This window comes from Semicossyphus pulcher, unplaced genomic scaffold (assembly GCF_022749685.1).
Source record: "Semicossyphus pulcher isolate SPU_LCO1_2020_fin unplaced genomic scaffold, fSemPul1.0.p SCAF_18, whole genome shotgun sequence".
Taxonomy (NCBI): Eukaryota; Metazoa; Chordata; class Actinopteri; order Labriformes; family Labridae; genus Semicossyphus; species Semicossyphus pulcher.
Window position 1 is genome coordinate 12060750 of NW_027211691.1, and position 18527 is coordinate 12079276.

The 18527-nt window shown below is 42.7% G+C and overlaps 1 protein-coding gene across 1 annotated transcript; it reads left to right on the forward strand.

The window, feature by feature from the left end:
• Nucleotides 1-166: 166 nt before the first annotated feature.
• pex2 (peroxisomal biogenesis factor 2) lies at nucleotides 167-8842 on the forward strand. Its single transcript, XM_069667635.1, has 2 exons — nucleotides 167-238; nucleotides 7264-8842. Exon 2 carries the CDS (start codon nucleotides 7269-7271, stop codon nucleotides 8244-8246), a length of 978 nt encoding a protein of 325 aa, XP_069523736.1. The 5' UTR covers nucleotides 167-238; nucleotides 7264-7268; the 3' UTR covers nucleotides 8247-8842.
• The last annotated feature ends 9685 nt before the right edge of the window (nucleotides 8843-18527 follow it).

The following is an 18527-nucleotide window of genomic DNA, read 5'->3' on the forward strand; positions in this document are numbered from 1 at the left end:
TAATATTTCCACACAGACCGACGCTTCCCCCTGCAGTTTACCGCTGAGTTGGCGCTCTGTGATCTGATTGGCTGATTTTGACTTTTGGCTACGTAATACTGACGTTGCTGCACACCATTGGATGATTTTCTTAAAGGGGCGGGGTACATTGCTACAACCCGGAAATGTAGATTGTTTGCATCGGATCAGGGAGGACTGGAGTACTTTGAGGTTCACCTTCCCCCTGAATAAAAATTGGGTAAATATATCTTCTTTGTGCTATTTAGCGAACATTCAAGTACATTATTTGTCTCAACACCTTAGAATTTACGCACGACGCTCAAATGTGACACGTCTCCTTCGTATACGTTGTAAAGACTCGTGGTCTAATGTTATCGTCTCCTTGTTGCTGTCATGTGTCAGCTTTAGGTGCATAAAGCTATATTTGTTCCCTTTTTCCTCAGCATATTTGCAGTTCAAATCAAATCATATATTGGTATCTATCAATGTGTGTATGCATAGTGCATACGCATCTAATTACCAAACCACTTTCCTGAATTAGTATTCATTATGAATCATCTCCAGGTGTATCAACCTACTGCAAGTTTGGATGGTAACCTTGTGAGAGTGTGCTCCTTCAAGAGTATGTTATACTGCTCTGCACATAATTCCATTATTCCCCTAAATAATCAGTGCCAGAGATCAAAACCTTCCACATTGAGATTCAAGGCAAAGTTGATCTTATTGATTTTCAAGAGACTACTCACTTCATTTCTCTCATCCCAATCATCACTCCTCTGCTCTTATCTGTCTCTTGGTTATATCTCTCCTTTCCAGTGGCTTTGACTGCACTCCTCTTGCACACTCTGCCAAAACCTAATCCCCTCTGTGATTATCACATAATGCTCTCGCCTTATTATCAAAATGGAGCAGATTTGGGTTTTGTTGTTGTTAAAGACTGATGGGCATGAGCTAAAAAAAATTAAGAGACAATGTCATTATGAGGAGAAAAAGGAGCGGCTGATTGCACGAGATTGAAGTATAGGCGCATGTCTCAAGCTGAACACTTAGTGTAATGAGTGTGTTTTTAAGGGAGTCACTGAAGTTAAATTGGGCTGTGATCTCACTCTAGGGTCATAAGGTGATGCAGTTTCCAGATGAAAGGAAGTGATAAAGACAGGAGGGTTATCGGTGCACTTATTTGGAAAGATAGTCACTCTAATGGATTCACTTTATGGTTTTTATCATTAAACAGAGCAAGATGCATTAAATTGCACATACATTTAGGCCTATTTCCTGAAGAAACGGGCTTAAGTTATATATATATATATATATTTATTTATTTATTTTCTAACCAACAGTGCAAAAGCTTTTTATTTAATACATTTTAGAAGCCCTGATCAATAGGCATGTCATCGCAAAATGACAATGACAACAATTCATTGATTATCTGATCTGTTAATTTATTTCATTTTAGTGCTAACAGAAAATTACTAGCTAGCATTACATAGACTTAATGGAGCAATTCGCCCCTGGAAGTAGCCACTGTCATTTGAAATTAGCACCATAGCTGTGGAGAAAGTTGTACAAACAGCTCGTGGTTTCACGCATTCTACATTCCTACAACACCCAGTGTGCATTGCGCCCCTCCCTCTGAAAGGAACGGCCCAGCGAGAGAAGCTGGAGTGAAATACTACCGTTTTCCAGTCGAGGACATTGATAGCTCCAGGCAATGGCTCAGAACAGTACAGAATACGAAACACGACGAGAATATACCGGTGGATCGTCTAAAAAATCTTCGGGTCTGCAGGCTACATTTCAAACCTGACGATTTTGAGCGAGTGTAATTTAGCAAGGAGGTTTTCCAGGGTCCATTGGAGAAGTGGATAGCGTCCTCCAAAGGCACAGAGCAAAATAGCATTTTTTTTGTGGCATTAGCTCCCCATAATAGCATGATAGGACTGAGGTTGAAAATCACCAAACTGGCCCTTTAAGACTAGTCTTTATTACAGGCAGGGAATAATCCAGTGTGATAAATGGATTGTGTCAAAGTCTATTCAAAATATTCAGTTATTTCTAGGTATCACAGTATTTTTAAGTGCGCTAGCAGTAACGATTCCGTGTACAAGCAATGTGTGTCTTTGCAGGAAATCAAGACCTTTAACTTCCAAATTGAGATGAAAGGATAATATCTCAACATCATCGACATGTCATTAAGGGTATGATTTGCAACAGCAGCAATCCAATTATCCTAATTGATTCCTAGATACATATCAAAGAGAAATTCCTAAATGAAGCATCTCTATTATAAGGTGAATTAGCTGTTGTAACAAACTTTTAAATCTGTCATCCGGCCCTGGCCTTCACATTTTTATAGATTTAATTTGACACAAAAAGTTTTGATTTCCGCTCGCTTTCCTCTCCCACAAACCAATAAGTTGTTGTACTGATTAAAAAACATACAGAATGTTTTCTCTTTTATTATGCCCGAGTTTTCGATGCATAAAGAGAAGCTAAGAAATGTTTTCTGCATGAGCTGAGGCTCCACTGCTCTCTCATTGACTCCTAAGAAAGACACATCGCAGTTCTCTCATTTATTAGCTGTTCCACTTTTTCCTCCACGTTCATTGTGCCTCTCTGCCCTCTAAATGTTTCATTACTTTTTAAGTTGTTTTTTTGCAAACCCCTGTACTTATTACTCATACGGCCTTAGCATACTCAACCTTCATACTCATGAAATCAATTAATTCTCTTAAATAATTTACCTTCCGAGCAAACCAGATTAAGCAGAGTACATTTTTTTGTGTGTCAGACGTGCAGTTCTAACTGATGTGTATTTTTTGGTGTGTTCAGGCATTAACTTGGCCCTCACCCCGTGGCTCGGAGGAGTCTTGGGTGATTAGAGAAGGAGGAGAGCCTTGATAAAGCATTAGTGTGTGACGCACACACGCACAGCCTGAAGACCCCTCTGTGCATTTGCACACATTCATTTTTCATGAAACAGACTCATAACAATTAGTCTGGTTACCGCCTGGGTAATCTTAGCGTCCCCGTAATGCCTGTGGTCTGCTGTATGACATCACTCTCTTAAAAGTTCTAAATCTGACATTCTCATCCGTTTTCATAGCGAGGACATTAGCAGGCCATGGCTAATAGGCCCGCACTCGTTCCTGGCGAAAGAAGGGCAATAAAGTGAAGGAGCGAGAGAGGGAGGGAAAAAACGACTGGAGTGCTTAGAGAAATAGGTTTTATTCACCAGAGCTTTTACACAAATTAATTTACATGAGCGAGAGAAGAAAATGTAAAGTTGTAATCCAGCATGCTTTGCCAATGCATAGCCTATTTCTCGCTACAAGCATCATAGAAAGCCAAGTGAACGTTTATGCATTATTTCAGCAAATATATTATGCTAACAACCATAGCTAAGTGCTTAGGAATTTGAGCACTACACCCCGCCAGGAGCTAAATCGAGACTTTTGGACACACAGTTTCCCACTGGCATGGAATGATAGCCTTGGGGAGCAGCTTCAGAGCACTTGTCCGCTGCGGAAAAAGCAAAATGCAACCCCCCAGAGATATCCCTCAGTCTTTAGTCCCCTGCCCTAAACACCCTTATCCCCCCTCCCTAGACACCAAAGCCAAGGTCAAGAAGAAAGTGCAGCCTTCCTCTGACTATACGCTATTCCCTGGATGCCCGCACCTCAGCGCAGGGCTTCGGGAATGTTCCCTCCTCCTTTATTGTGACCGTCAGTCTCAAGGTCAACTCTTAGGGAGAGGTTTGTGCTTATCTGTTTTCCCCTCCTCTCTCATTTTTCCTCCTTAGCTATTTTTGCCCCCAGTTTTTATTCCCTTCACTGTATCAGTAGACAGTAGCTCAGAGCTCCCAGCTCGGGGTTTTTTATGACGTGTTGTCTGACGCGTCTGTCTTTTTTTGTCTGTCTCTTTGTCTATCCATCTTTCTGTTTGTTAGCTGTCATTACAGCCCGTTGTCTAGTTTCAGAGGACCCGGTGCAGCTGCAAGGCTTCAGTCTGAAGCTCTGTGCGCTTTTGTTGCCTCGTCTCTCCTTCCTCTCACTGGTCATGGCCCCTTTTGCCTTGAAGCTATGTTGCAGTGTGTACCCTGTTAGATTGGATATTGTTGTTGTTGTTGTTGATGTTGTTGTCTGTAAGCTATGGCAGTCAGCCTTGAGTCAGTGCACTATCTTTGTCTGAACAAGATGCACAGGCTCAGGGAACATGGGGATAGAGAAAGGTCTCATCTGACCTGCATGAAAATACCCTTTAATATTCCCAGGAAGGTGTTTTTAAAGGTAGACTTTTCAGGTGATTGTTGCTTTTCAATGAACTCCTCTAACCTGCTTTCCGACTCTGTTGGTTTCAGCCACCGACTCTCCAGGAGAGGGCATTTTGCCTCTGTGCCGGTTGGTTGGTTGACCCTTGAGTGAATACATCAGAGAGGAAAAATCTGTCGTCCGCTGTGTGCGTATACTTCCTGTGTGCGTCTGTTCTCTAACACACACCGTGCCAGCACTCTGTAAACACTGTCATTGACTGTGACTTTTGACTATTACATAAGGAACATGGATTTCCAGCTGTCCGCAGCAAAAGCCCTGTAAATTCAAATGCTTAATTTTTATAGGCAGGCCGGCATTGACTGAAGTGTCTGCTTGTTATATATTTGGCAAGTGCTGCAAGTCTGAAGGGAAGCTGTCAATAGCAATCCCAGCTATTGATATGGCAGTGGGCAGGAGATGTTACTTGGCCCCCGACTCCGGCATCCCTCTGATCCCTCTACATCATAATTACATTAATATTGACAGACCCTTGACAATAGTCACATTACTATTGATAGGTGGCTGTCAATACCGTGTTTCCCCAAATAAAACATATTCATTCATAACTTGTAAACTGCTCGATAAAAGGCTTTGAAAAGAATATTGGACCCGGCCGGGTTTACTCTCCCGAGAGGGCTTCTGCTGTGACGGGGATTTCCACCACCTGGCTGCATGTGTGTGTGTGTAACTATGGCTCTGTATTAGAGCTCTGCATAGATCAAGGCTACTGTTGAAATATACACACAGTCACACACACACAGGCGCATAATCTGCAAATTTTCTCCCATCAAGGAAAAACTTTCAGATTAAGCTAAACAAATGGCGCCTGTTTATTGGTTACCATACACACTCAGCCCGCGTCTTTTTTTCTTTAATCCAAACTCTACTTCCATCACAGGCGAGCTTGTAGTCGCTAAACATGGCAGCATTTCAAATGCACCTCAATGAATTTGTCACACCTGCTTACTTCAGCGTGAATTCACTCTTTTTTCATTCATTTGCTAATTCTAACTTAGTTGGACGGTGTATCCTGGCTCTATTGAAACATCATGAATACACAGATGGTCCTGTGCGCCACAATAAACCCCGGCATTGCCACAGCATATTAGAATGTTTTTTTCATACCTCCTCGAGAAACGTCTAAAGTGACCATCATCTCTCTCTCCCTTTCTGTCAAAACTGCCATATTTACCCGGCTGAAATCTCTTTTAAAGCCTCGTGACAAATCCTGTTCAGCGAGACACAAAAGCCACTGTCAAAAAAAGGCCTCTCTGTCTCTCTCTCTCTCTCTCTCTCTCGCTCTGTGGGCCCCTTGCTCTGTCTCTCCCTGCGTTAGTTAGTCTCCCACTTCTTAAGCGTTTCATTTGAGGAAAGGGCAGATAAAACTGGGGGGGGGGGGACTGTGAGCACTTTGGAAACGTATGCAGCGCTAAATAGCCCGGACGTCACAATGCCGAGATCCCATATGGAGTCGACTCTAGAGGGAGGAAAATTGTTCCACATTTGGCAGATGTTTACGGTGTACCAGAGACTGTGCCGTTAGCCTAATCCCTAGTGATGTGATTTGTACACACACCCCTATCTCCAGAGGGTGCAGGCACCAAGAGCCCCTGGGCTTCGCCTCTTGTGTGTGTGTGTCTATGTGTGTGTGTGTGTGTTTATACACTGGAGAGAGAAGTCTAAGACCCCCTGCTTTTCTGCATTGCGCCCGCTCAAAGGTTGCATTAAGGACGGGTTTTACATGTGAAAAGTGATTTCCGCTCCCATGTATAAAGAAAAAATAACCTTCCTAACAGGATGGGCCTCACCTTCAGGGCCTCATTTCCTCCCAAAGTACCCAGTTGTCCTTTAGTTGCTGTGCCTCAGTAAATATTCTGTTCATGTCTGTGCCTTTAATAGATCAAGTGTGTTGTTGTCTTTACCTAATTTATAGGGTATTTCATAATGTATTTTGGCAGTTTTTCTTAACCTGGATCTTGTTTTGTGTGCTTTGGCCGTTGTTGGGAATAGTTCTCTTCCGTCTTGTTTCACTTTTTTTAAAAACATGTCTGATCTCTTATGGAGGTGCTTCTGTATACCTCAGTGTCAAGCTGTTTTTTTCAATCATGACAACAAAAACTAAAAAAATACAGTATCTCTAAGACCTTGTCTACATGTACCCAGGTATTTTTCCTCCTTTGTTTCCAAAAACAACCCCGTCCACACAAGCACGGTTATAAAAAAAACCCTGTCCAAACGAAAACACAAAAAACACAACAGAAACACTGTCCTGAGGATGCCACACCAACAATATAACCCAGTCATGCAAAGAAGAAAAAGAAAATCGCAGCCAATCAAAAGTCTGATAAAATCTATTGCAGGAAGTTAACGCTTTCCTCATACATGTTTTCCACTCTCTGAGTGTTGATGGTGGCTTGTTCTCCGGCTCTACAAAAGGCATCAGCTCACGGAAGCCTTCCACAAAACTTAATGGGAGCATATCTCCAGTCACCGTTTTCGTTATTAGCAGGCTAATCTTCTCCGCTCTGGTATCATCACAACGACGTGTGCTAAGAGGGCTAGCAGAGGATGTGATGCGAGACTGCCTGTTGTCTGTCTCCGCTGGCTTCTCCTTGTGCTTTAAGCGCATGTGGCTAAGCATCAAACTCGTATTTCTATGATATGCAAGTGCAACACCACATATCTTGCACAGCACGTTATATATTATTATATATTACATATATGTGTAAACATGTAAAAAGTTCTGTTAGCAAGGCAAGAAGCATTGCGGTTTTTGTCACATCCGTCATTTTGCGAGGAATATTGCCTCATTTATGACGTCTCACAAAAGGAGATAACGGCCTGACGTCACAAGCCAAAAATGCCGTTTACCCCATCTACGCGTCTCCGTGGAAACAGAGTTTCTATGATGTGATTGATATATACATCCTTGTCCTTTATGTTTTTCCAGCAGGTATGGAGAGCGAGGACAACCAAAAAAGGTCACCTGGAACTTCCGGTGCACAAACTGATGTCGACCCTCAGACGCCCGTACTGCGCATCAGCCAGTTGGATGCTCTGGAGCTAGACTCCTCCCTCGAGCAGCTGCTATGGACCCAGTTCTCCCAGTGCTTCCAGAACTGCCGCCCCGGCCTGCTAACCCCACTGGAGCCTGAATTGAGGGCTCTGCTGCAGCTTCTCCTGTGGAGGTTCACGCTGTACTCTAGCAGCACCACTGTGGGACAGTCTTTACTGAGCATACGCTACCACAACGTGCTTTCCTCGTCCACCAGGTACAGACCTCTGTCCCGCAGGCAGAAGCTGGGTCTGGCCTTGCTCATGACAGGTCCAAGCTGGCTTCAGGAACGCTCCCACAGCCTGCTGCTGTGCTTAGGTTTGAGTCCAGGAGTGTCTGACGGAAACAGGGGTTTACTCCAACAGGGTCTCAGAAACTGCTTGATCTTTGTTTCTAGTATCGCACAGCTCGCGAGTCTCATCAACTTCCTTGTGTTTCTCAGAAAAGGTCGCCATCCGGTCCTGGCCGAAAGGATTGTGGGAGCTCGCTCTGTTTTCAGTAAGCCCAATGTGATCCGGGACATAACCTATCAGTACATGAACCGCGAGTTGCTCTGGCACGGCTTTGCCGAGTTCCTCATCTTCCTGTTACCGCTGATCAATACGAGGAAACTGAAGGCAACGCTGTCTTCGTATGTCTTTGGGGGAGCGAGCGCTGATGGGAAGGGAGACATGGAAGGGCAAGGTGTGTGGAAAGAGTGCGGACTGTGCGGAGAGTGGCCGACCATGCCTCATACGACGGGCTGCCGACATGTCTTCTGCTATTACTGTATCAAAAGCCACAGCATTGCAGACGCATACCTCACCTGTCCCAAATGTGGGGCAGAGGCAGGACAGCCGGAGCCGGTACAGATGGAGCTGGAGATGATGGGAAGGTGATCGTGTAAAGAAGTTAATTTAATTAAACGTGCACATGATTAACCGCCTTTGTATAATTATGTAAATAAACCTAAGTTTGCCTTATTTAGAAGAAAAGAGGTTTAAAAATTAAACTTTATAATGAAAAAGTATTTTGTGAAGACAGAATTATACTAAAACATCAAATATAGAGTTTGAATTGTCCCCTGCCCTGCAGTCTTTATGATGTCAGTGTCTTTTCTGAACACACATCGACCTGCTGTGTTTAATGTATGTGTGCATATATTGACAGTCGTCTGCCCCGTCCGTTTCTCCGGCTGGACTTTGGACGGAACTATTTGTCTTTGCTGCACCGGACAGACTGCAGAGAACCACACAGAGCATATATTTGATGAGGGAACGTGTTGATTTATGCTCCAAATTGGCTGTGTGTTAGCACGTGTGTGTGTGTGTGTGTGTGCGTGTGTTTGTTGAAATGGGAATATTTGTTCTGATGAAAAATGCAGAAAGTCAGCTGAATAAATAATGGGAGGAATTTCTGATGCCTCTCATCATGGCCAAATTAGCATTTGTTGTGTATTTTGTGCCTAAATTGTATTTCAACATCATTAAAATTGATAGAGTGCTACCTCTTGGGTGTTTACTTAGTTAAGTGGAGGAGAGAGAGATGAGGGAAAGTTATAACAATCAGCACACTTCTCTCTAGACAGGCCCGGTCGTTCTAACTCCCATTATCCGTTTTCACAGCACCCCAACATGCTCAAGATCAAGGGGGCAGCCGGGGGCTTGGATTGACTCTCGCACATACACACACTTGACAGCCAGCCTCTCTTTTCCCTTGGCCTTTCTCTCTTTTGCAGCCTCTCCATCTCTCTCCCTCTGTAATCTCCAGGGCCCTCGCCCCTATAAGACTGTAGTAAACTGTACCAAAACCCTGGCAGTCGTCTCCTTCCTCGCAGGCGAATTACTCTCTAATCCCTGTAATGAGTCCAAAGATGCTTATTTATGCTGGAGTTAACCTCCACCAGTGAGCCCAGCCCCGGGCCAAACGCACCCCAGCTGAGTGAAGCCTTTCCTGGGCTGACAAGAGAAGAGCGGGGTGGGGTTGGTGGGCTACCTCCCACCTCTCCCTTCCTCCCCCTCCCTCCCCTCCTCTACCGCTCTGATCACTAGGGCTTAATTGCTGATTGCAGAGACGATCAATCGGAACTGCAGGCGTGATAGAAAGCCTATTGCGGCGAGCTGGTCTCAGATCTAGCGGCTCGGGAAGACGCACACACATTTGCACTCAGATGAGGTTAATGTTTCTGTTGAGTGGAGAGGATAGAGCATGAAATATTTGTCCTCACGAGGTGCGTGAATGCCCTGAAGAATTCTGGGAAGGTGTACTGGCTCGTCTGATCTTATATTATTTATGTACCTGACCGATGTGATCTTTATTTGTAGAAATACTGCAAGTCTGCAGAGTATGTGTCCGAGAGCATTCGTCCTTGGTGGTGATACAAGGCCAAAATTAATTAATGTACAGTTTAAAGCACATATAAAGGTATTGGAATAGCCCCTTGTTGGATTAAAAGGAGGTGGGGGTTACAATCCTAGATGATGATTGGTTTTGACACAATGTAAAAAACATTGGGCTCATCATGTGGATCCTCGGAGGGCCTCTCGTACGTCAAGGACATTTTGCCTAATGAATCCTATGGCAATGCATATAAAGCCTGAGACAGGGAAGAGCATTTGTCAATATTTCATGCACTACATTACATTAATGTACGGCAAGTCCCAAGAAAGCGAGATTAAGGGGATGTTCGAGATTAGGGATGCATATATGATCAACTGTAATGCCACTGGGACATGTCATTGTCTTAACATCCAGCCAGATTTACAATCCAAACCTTTTTGCAGACATTACGCTACAACTCCAGCTGAAGTCTCCAATCCCCAGGAAAGAGGAAAAAGATAAAGAAGAAACAGTGCATTAAAGTCTATTAATTGAGTTAGGCCCTGGATTGAATTAGTTGGAAGTTGGAACAGGGCTCTGGACTTAAGGAAGGTAGCTAGGGCTCCGTTAAGCCTATCTGTCTTTGGATCTTTTCTAATTCACAGGCTCCGTGCGGAGAAGAAAAAGAGGAAGAAGCCCGGATTCCCAGCGGCTATGCAAAGCAATCTGCACATTCACACGCAGCCATTTAGGGAGCAAATTGGCCCTGTGCCCCCTCTGACGAAGGTTTTAAGAGAAAGGGAATTAGGGCGTTGAATCCCTAACTAGATCTCCTTCTTTGATGAGCCTCTTTATCCGCCTGTCCCTCATCTCCATTTCTTTGATGTTAGGCGTTGATTTTCCTGATTAAATAGTTTTTAAAGTAAAAAGCTCTTCTCTGGGCTCTGTAATACTGGGTACTTTACTGTACCTATTGTAGGTTCGTTTGTGTGCATGCTTGTTGAACGGTCCGTCCGTGGTATTCTTTAATTGGAACAGAGCCCTTGGCTTGCAGATAATAAAAAGGATAGTACAATAGCTTTGATTCTTACATGCATATTTTTCTCTGAGAAAGAATGTTATCATTTAAGCTTATGCCTGGCTTTTACCTCTTCATTTGAAATAGCTAGAAGGACTCAGGAAGCCTTATGCATCCCTAATGAAATTAAAGAGTGAAAACACCTTTGCTTTTTCACTCCAAGAAAATTCCATCTCTGATCCTTTTCCGCTCTCGGTGCAAGCTTTTACCTACTTTTCAACAGGTAAGGGAATTACATCCCTCTTGTGATCGCGAGATGTTTTTAACAACCGACATCGCTTTCAAAGAGTGGATGACATTAGTTTCATGCCAAGAAAAGATGAAACAAAAAAAAAAAAGCACCCTTTATTTGTTGACACCTCAGAGGATTTTTGACACCTGTATATTTGTTTTTCTTGTGGCATGTCCAATGTGTCAATAGGAGTTATGAGTATCTCTCATATTTCATCTATTCAATAAAAGACATGCCAAACATAAAACACCAAAATTCCTCCAAGGTAGTGAAATCCTAGGTGTGCTCAAGTTCAGGGCTGCAGCCGCTGCAGGTACCTGCGTTATGAGAGTTCTTTCAACACCTGCCGGGCTTTTGATACCACCGGGCCCAATTATCTTAGTCTGCCTCCTCTTCTTAACCACCTCTTCAGTCTAACAGGTCAGGGGGACAATCAATCACACCTAAAATAAGGAAGTAATTTCCTGAGCTTTTATCGTGGTTTTGAGGTGTTGTCTGGTTGCATTTCACACTCTGAGAAGGATGGAGCTGGAGCTGGTTTGGGAATATATAGAATTTGGCCTTTCTGTTTTTGTTCTCGAGACCCAGGATAATTCGGGATCTATACGGGATCTATATGTTCACCTCAATATGCGTTGTTTGCGAGAGCAAAGACAGAGATCAAGAAAATACACAAAAAAGTGCTGTATCTGAGAATGCAAGTCGATAGAGGTTATGCTTCTGTATAACTTAAAAAAGTTGAAATGTAGGCTGTATCCTCCTACTCCACATCAGAAACAAAGATATCCCTGACAGCGTGCGTGCACACAAACTCAATACTGTACATCTTGTTATCCTTCATATCTATCTATTTATTTATACACCTTTATAAACCGTCAGACGAACCAAACTATTATTAATATATCTGATCTGAACGTTGCAATTTATTGGTTTTTCTAGAGGCCTTGATCACATTCAATTGCGCTGTTGTAAACTGACTGGACGAGTGAGGCTTTTTAGACTGCATCAAATAAAAACACTAAACAGACTTTATCTCCAACTTATTTAATATTTCACATCCTCTTACTTACACGGGGCTAAAAGGATGGAAGCAAACTTTACCTGACCTGTCCTCTGATTGGATGAGCTAGGACAAGAGTAGCGTGGGGATTGGACAAACGACCAGAGGGCATCACGGGGGGATTATACACAGGTGTGTTGTGGTGCGCCTAGGGTAAGATCTGCCAAAGCCGAGCCTGTTTGTGTGTGTGTGTCTGTGCGTGTGTTTAGCCATCTCAGTCCTCTTCCTACTGATGTCTCGAACAGACTAAATGAGCAATAATCTGCACACATCCCTCCAGATGTCCCAGTGAATTTCCTGTGGCTTAAGGCGCCAGCTGAGCTCTTTGAAAGTTTTGATAACTTCTGCAAATGTGATTGAACCTCTGCTTGTTCAGGAATGTGGTGCAGGACACAATGTGCTTACTCCCATTTCCCCTCAAAGAGATGAAAAAGGAGGCATGCGCTCGGCTCCTGTACAAATACACCTTTTGGTGCAATAAAGTCATATGCACTTTTAAAAGCCACTGGAAATGAAATTCACAATGGCCTTCTAAATATGTAATTTTAGGCCTTACGCACACAATAAAAAGAGTCTGAAACGTATCAGAAATGAGTTTCAGTCAGGTCAAAATATTTTCACTTACGTTCCTTTAAACTTTTCTGATTTTGACTTGCGCTTGGTTACACTCACTTATTAGGAAAATCACAATTAATTCTGTGGACTAATCTGAAGAATACCCACACAGCAGCTATTCTGTTTGCCTTCTGTGCAGGTGGTTATTGAAGGCCGTAGGTGTTGGTTGTCTATTTTCTGCTGCGGGACTTAAATACGGGCTGCTGATGGACTTTTTATGGCAGCAGGTGAGCACTGGAGTTTAGTTCCTTAAAGGGGCCATATCTTTTTAATTGATGTTCTTATATTTTGCTTGTGTTTCACATTTTTGGGTGTTTAGTGTTCACAGTGAAAAAGTGAAAACTGCAATAATTCCGTGTTTTTCCAGAATGACATTTTTAGCCTCTGAAACGGGCCGTTCAGAACAGCTACAGGTTTCTACGTAGAACCTTTCTTTCGCTGAAATCGACCAATCGTCATTCACCGCCATTCACCACAGGCTGCCTTCTTGCACTCGCTTGTAGTCAAGTCGTTGTGAAGATTTCAATTTATCATTCTGATACCTCTTGGCGATTCTGGCTCGATTTGGCCAGAATAACCGATCCTAGAGTGAGCAATATTTTCTACAATTTTGCCATGACAGACGTGGGATCGCACACGTGGGGGAGCCAATACTATCAGCCAACCGCGGCTATGGTCTAACCTTTGAATGGCAAAACAGCTTCTTTGTTTCAGGAGGAAGGAGAGGCCCCGAAAAATAATTAAATTAAAATATGTATACTATTTTCAAAACGAAACAAACTTCACCAACGTGATCAAAAACACATTAGAATAAAAGAAAATTGATTGCAGAGCTAAAATATGTCCCTAGCCAACACTCAAGCTACCGAGGTATCATTCAGCATTGTATTCATAGCTTTGAAAACAAAAGAGGTGCATCTAATTTAGCGTAATAAATGTATTCTGCTTACCGTGGTAAGGCGACCAACTGCAAGAAAAGATTTGTCTTCTGCTTCCTCCTCTGCCAGTGGAGCCAGGAAGCTGTCAATCAAAGCAGGAGAGATGTCAATCAAAACGTGATCTGCCCCGCCTACACAGTCTTGAGAAACTTTTTTTTTAAAGCAAAAGGAGCAGTATTTTTTAAAAGTGACGTACAAGCTGAGAAAGGAAATTTTAAACAACATATTTTAAACTTTTTTGTTTTCCGTCTGTTCACAGAAAGAATTAAATTATTATAAGATGAATATCAGAATGTTGACATTGTTTGTCTCCAGTTTCACAAATCACATTCAAAGTATCCGAGTCTGTTTTTCTGTCTCTTTTGTGTAGCCTGCTCTGTACAAACAATGTGGTGTATAGATATACATAAAGACTCATTTCCATATGTACTGTATATTGGGGGGTAAAAAAAAAAAACCTCTGATCATTGTGCAATCAAGCAGAAGTTGACAGCAACAACAGAGGAAGACAGTGGAGTAGAACAGAGCTGTATTCCCAATCATCTGTCAATCAAAACTACTACAAGGCCCTCAATCCACACAAGCAACAAAATACAAGCAGGAGCACATGTAAAGTGACATGAATATTTGATAAAGTCCAACAAATCTGACTTCTATTATGTTACTTCATAGAGAAAATCCTTAAATTTCAAGTTTCAGAGCCAGGTTTAGAACAAAACTATGTAGGAATGTGAAATATAAGCACTATAATGGACACGGCTGGTAAGCAGCCACATGTAGGTATAAAAATAAGCACTAGCCCTGCATGTAAAGATAATATAGAGTTTGTGTCTGGGAAAGGTAACAAGAGGAATTTCTAAATTACATGTGTAGGCAACACACCAAACAATGAGAACAGCAGGCAGAAAAAGCCTAACCCTGTTAAGTATGAGGCTGCCGGGTAATGACAACGTATTTGTGCATTTCAGCATCTTGGAATCTCCGGCTCGCCGGGAGAAGGAGGAAATATAATTTTTGTGGTTGCCATGGATACCTGTGTGTGAAGGTTTGTGCTGCAAGTCTCGACTCCTCCAGGAGATCAGTGAACCGCATGTGTCAGCCGGCATTAACCTGCTCAGTCCAACTGATGCGCGGAGACACACACGCACAGGAGAGAATAATAAACACACACAAACATGCACATTAACCTTCTCATCTCGACACAGAGTACAGTACAAACCGAACCGAGGCTGCTAAACACACAAACGCAGAGCTGTGAGGCATTATGGGAGCTCATATACCCCTGAGTGAACATGGAGCTGTAACCTGCAGAAAAAACTTTGATTATGATGTTGTGCTGTTGTACTACATAAGGTCTAAACCCCCAGTGTGGAGTTTGTACCTAAAACACACAAAGTCCTTCCCTCTTTAGGTTCTTATACTTTCTGTTTGTTGTGTTGTTACGAATCACCTTCACACGGCCCTATGGGGTGAACGCCAATCCACAAATGACCTAGCAAAAACACATAAAACACCTTAAACTCAACTCAAATCAATGGAATTTATTATTAGAAACACAAACAATCAAACAGTTTAGCAACAAAGGACAAAAAAAATGAATCAAAACAGTACCAAAAGTCCCGTCTGAGAGGCAGCAAGTCCCCACTCCAGAAGCTTCTGTCTTTTAAGTTTCAAACGAGGCCAGGTGCACCTCGTTGAGCAATCAGTGTCTCCTGCAAAGCTACGGACTACAGAAGGGGGAAAGGGACAAACAGAGCAGGGAACACATACATCCGTAAAACAGTTTATTTTGTCACATGTGGCGCTTTATTACTCTTAGCTAAAAAACACAAACAACCAAAACTTTTAACAACTAAAGACAACAAAACAAAACACAACAGAAGCAAAAGTTCTGTCTATGAGGCAGCAAATCCCCGATCCAGAAGCTTCTGTCTTCTAGGGCCTTTCCCAAACCGGACCCTCACCACTCCCATTTCATCGCAGAGTGAACTCTGTTTGCCAAGCTTTAAGAACTCAAAGCTTGATTTCATGTCATACAAATAAAAAAAGCTAAATAAATAAAATCACTCCATGTCACGAGGAAAATAAATTTATTCCCGAGCTTCTTTGCTTGCTTTTCTTATTTGTAGCCTAAATATATTTTTCAAACTGATGTTAATGACCTGCTGAGTTTTTACAGCTGTGCCTGTTAATATACATTGTAACGGAAAAGAAAACGGTTTATTAGTACTCGAATATAACGTTAACTTTAAGATGCTGATGTCAGTATATTATTTCATGTTTATCTTAATTAAAGAAGTTCTCGTTTGTATGGGTGATAACCATAGACTGTATAAAAAGATGTACCCATGACAGCTTCCTAAAAGTGAAGTCAAAACATCTATCCTCTAACCTCCATCTAACCTCTATCGCCCCCTGCTGACTGGCTGCAGTGTAGGTCATAAAGCCCGCCTCCTCCATGTTAACAGATGGGACATGAGTCAAACTATAAAATCAAAATACACATCAAATAAATGTTTCTCAAACATGTTTTCTGTCATTATAGTTAGTTCTTATCATGCTGATTTATGTCCAAGTGTCCAAGATTTTTCTGTCAAGTTTATTTTTAATTAGTTATTTGATGCTGTAAAAATTATGATTGACAGCTCTGTTGACAAATATCTATAGATGCAACTCTGGCTCCAAATGTCACCATCGCAAGATGGCAGTGCCCGTCACAGGGCATATTTTGGCTTCAATTTCATACAATGAGAGCAGATGGAGACGCGTCTTTCATCTATATATGCAGTCATTGGTAATAACACAGAACTTTAATTCACAACTCTCATCTCATGACTAATATAACACAGTGTTGCACCTGGTCAGTAAGTCAGCATCAGTGCAGACCCGCTGGTGGAGGATTTAACAACCCATTCCCACTCCACACTCAGAGATTTTGGAGGCCACTCAATGTGGCAGACCTTCCACGCAAGCGCGCAAACAGAGTGGAAGTGCGCAGGGAGAGGGTGTAGGGAGTGATTTGGGAAAGGCCCCTAATGTCAGAGCTTCTCATTAAGCAATCAGAATCTCCTGCAAAGTTACAGACCACACAGACTACAGAAGGGGAAAAAGGACAAACAGAACAGGGAACAAATATAGCCGTAAAAGTGTAGTTTATTTTGTCACGTGTGGCGCTTTAATACTCTTAACTAAAAAACACACAACCAAACCATTTTACAACTAAAGACCACAAAATAAAAACACAACAGTAGCAAAAATCCCTTCTTAGAGGCAGCAAGTCCCCACTCCAGAAGCTTCTGTCTTCTGATGTCAGCGCTGGAGTTTTAAACGAGGCCAGGTGCTCCTCGTTGAGCAATCAGAACCACCTGCAGAGCTGTAGCCTACAGAAGGGGGAAAGGGACAAACAGAGCAGGGAACACATACAGTCGTAACAGTGTTGTCTCAACACTTTCAGCTGCTATTTCTTTATATAACGTAATTCCCAATTTTTTTGGCCGAGGTTAGGATGTGACCTGATATTTTTTCACCTTTTCGCAGACAATTCGTGTGTGCTGCTTCAGCTTAATATGTAGGGCATTAAGCCAAGGGTAGTGCATTGTTCCAAATGGGACCATGTCAACTGAATTATTCATTTATATTCCTGTAGCACCCACCTAATTAATATATATGCATTCTATAACAGCCCCTGTTAGAGCAGGGTTAAGTATAGTGGGGCATAGTGTACAAAAATACAGCCTGCCTTTCAGTGCGCCTGACTTTTTGCTTTTTCTTCACATAATTACCAGTAAATTCTTTAAATAAAAACAATTTTTGTTACAATCAGTTCTCCAAGATTATACTTTTGTGGTTTGGCGAAAGTGCACATGCCCTCCTCAGGGAAGCAATGCTAGATTGTTTAATAGCTGCACAAATGTTTTTTTTTTTTTAAAGGACAAAAATTGGGATTTTTCTGAAATTATACCTAAGAATCAGCTTTCTGGCATTTTCATACTCTCTGCTTTCATCCCCTTCACGAACATGCCAGACGTCTCTCCGCAGGGCCCCCCTAACTGACACTCTGGGCTCGTTGTCAAGTATTATGTTCTCGATTGTTTGTGCCTGTCTCCCTGCGCCAAGCTGCTGGAGTCCTCCTCTGCCCCATCCGCAACATTCAGCAGTCATATCTGCGCTTGTCTATCCGGGAGCCCGGCGTGCTTTCCCTCAAAGTCAAATTAAAGAGGTATGCCAGAAAAGGGGAGCGTATCTGCAATTCAGAACACATTTTTCTATCAGACAGGAGATATATTGCCGACTAAGTATTGTCAGATGTTGGCAAATTCCACATATTTTTCATATCCGGCCCCCTGAAACTTGGGGCCGCTTCAAGACTCACGGCACATCATCGACAAAGACTCTGTTTGACCCTAGGAGCGCGGGCAGAAATGAACCAAATATCCATTCTGTTTGCTACGAAAATATTTTCTCTGATATAAATGCAATATCACCGGCTATAAATCATTTAGGAATTCATTTGGAAATCATTTGAAAAACACATTTATTTGGGGGGGTGTTCATCAATAAACGTGGCTCCTGTGGAAAGTTTTATTTATATATTCATGCATTCAATAGATTCAGTTATTCATGTATTCACTCATTCACAAGGCCTAGTCAGCGGCTATGCGTCAGGCCCCCCTGTGTGTGCGCTTATGTGTGTGCGTGTGTGACCTGCGGCGTAGTCCTGCTCTGCTGCGGGCTAGTGCTGTTCCCCAGGGGGCTCTCATCTTTTACTGAGCCCTGACAGAAGATGGAGGCTGGGAGAGGGGTCCGCTGCATTAAAAAGCCTTTACCTAGCTCTGATTTATCACCCCTGCCTCACGCACACACACATACAATCACACGCGCACGCAATCCCGCCTGCCAACCCCACGCCATCTCACCATTCCTCGCCGCGGCTCGACT

Bases quoted from the DNA above. Each gene is read 5' to 3' on its own strand.
- pex2 (XM_069667635.1), top strand. From the start codon at position 7,269: ATGGAGAGCGAGGACAACCAAAAAAGGTCACCTGGAACTTCCGGTGCA.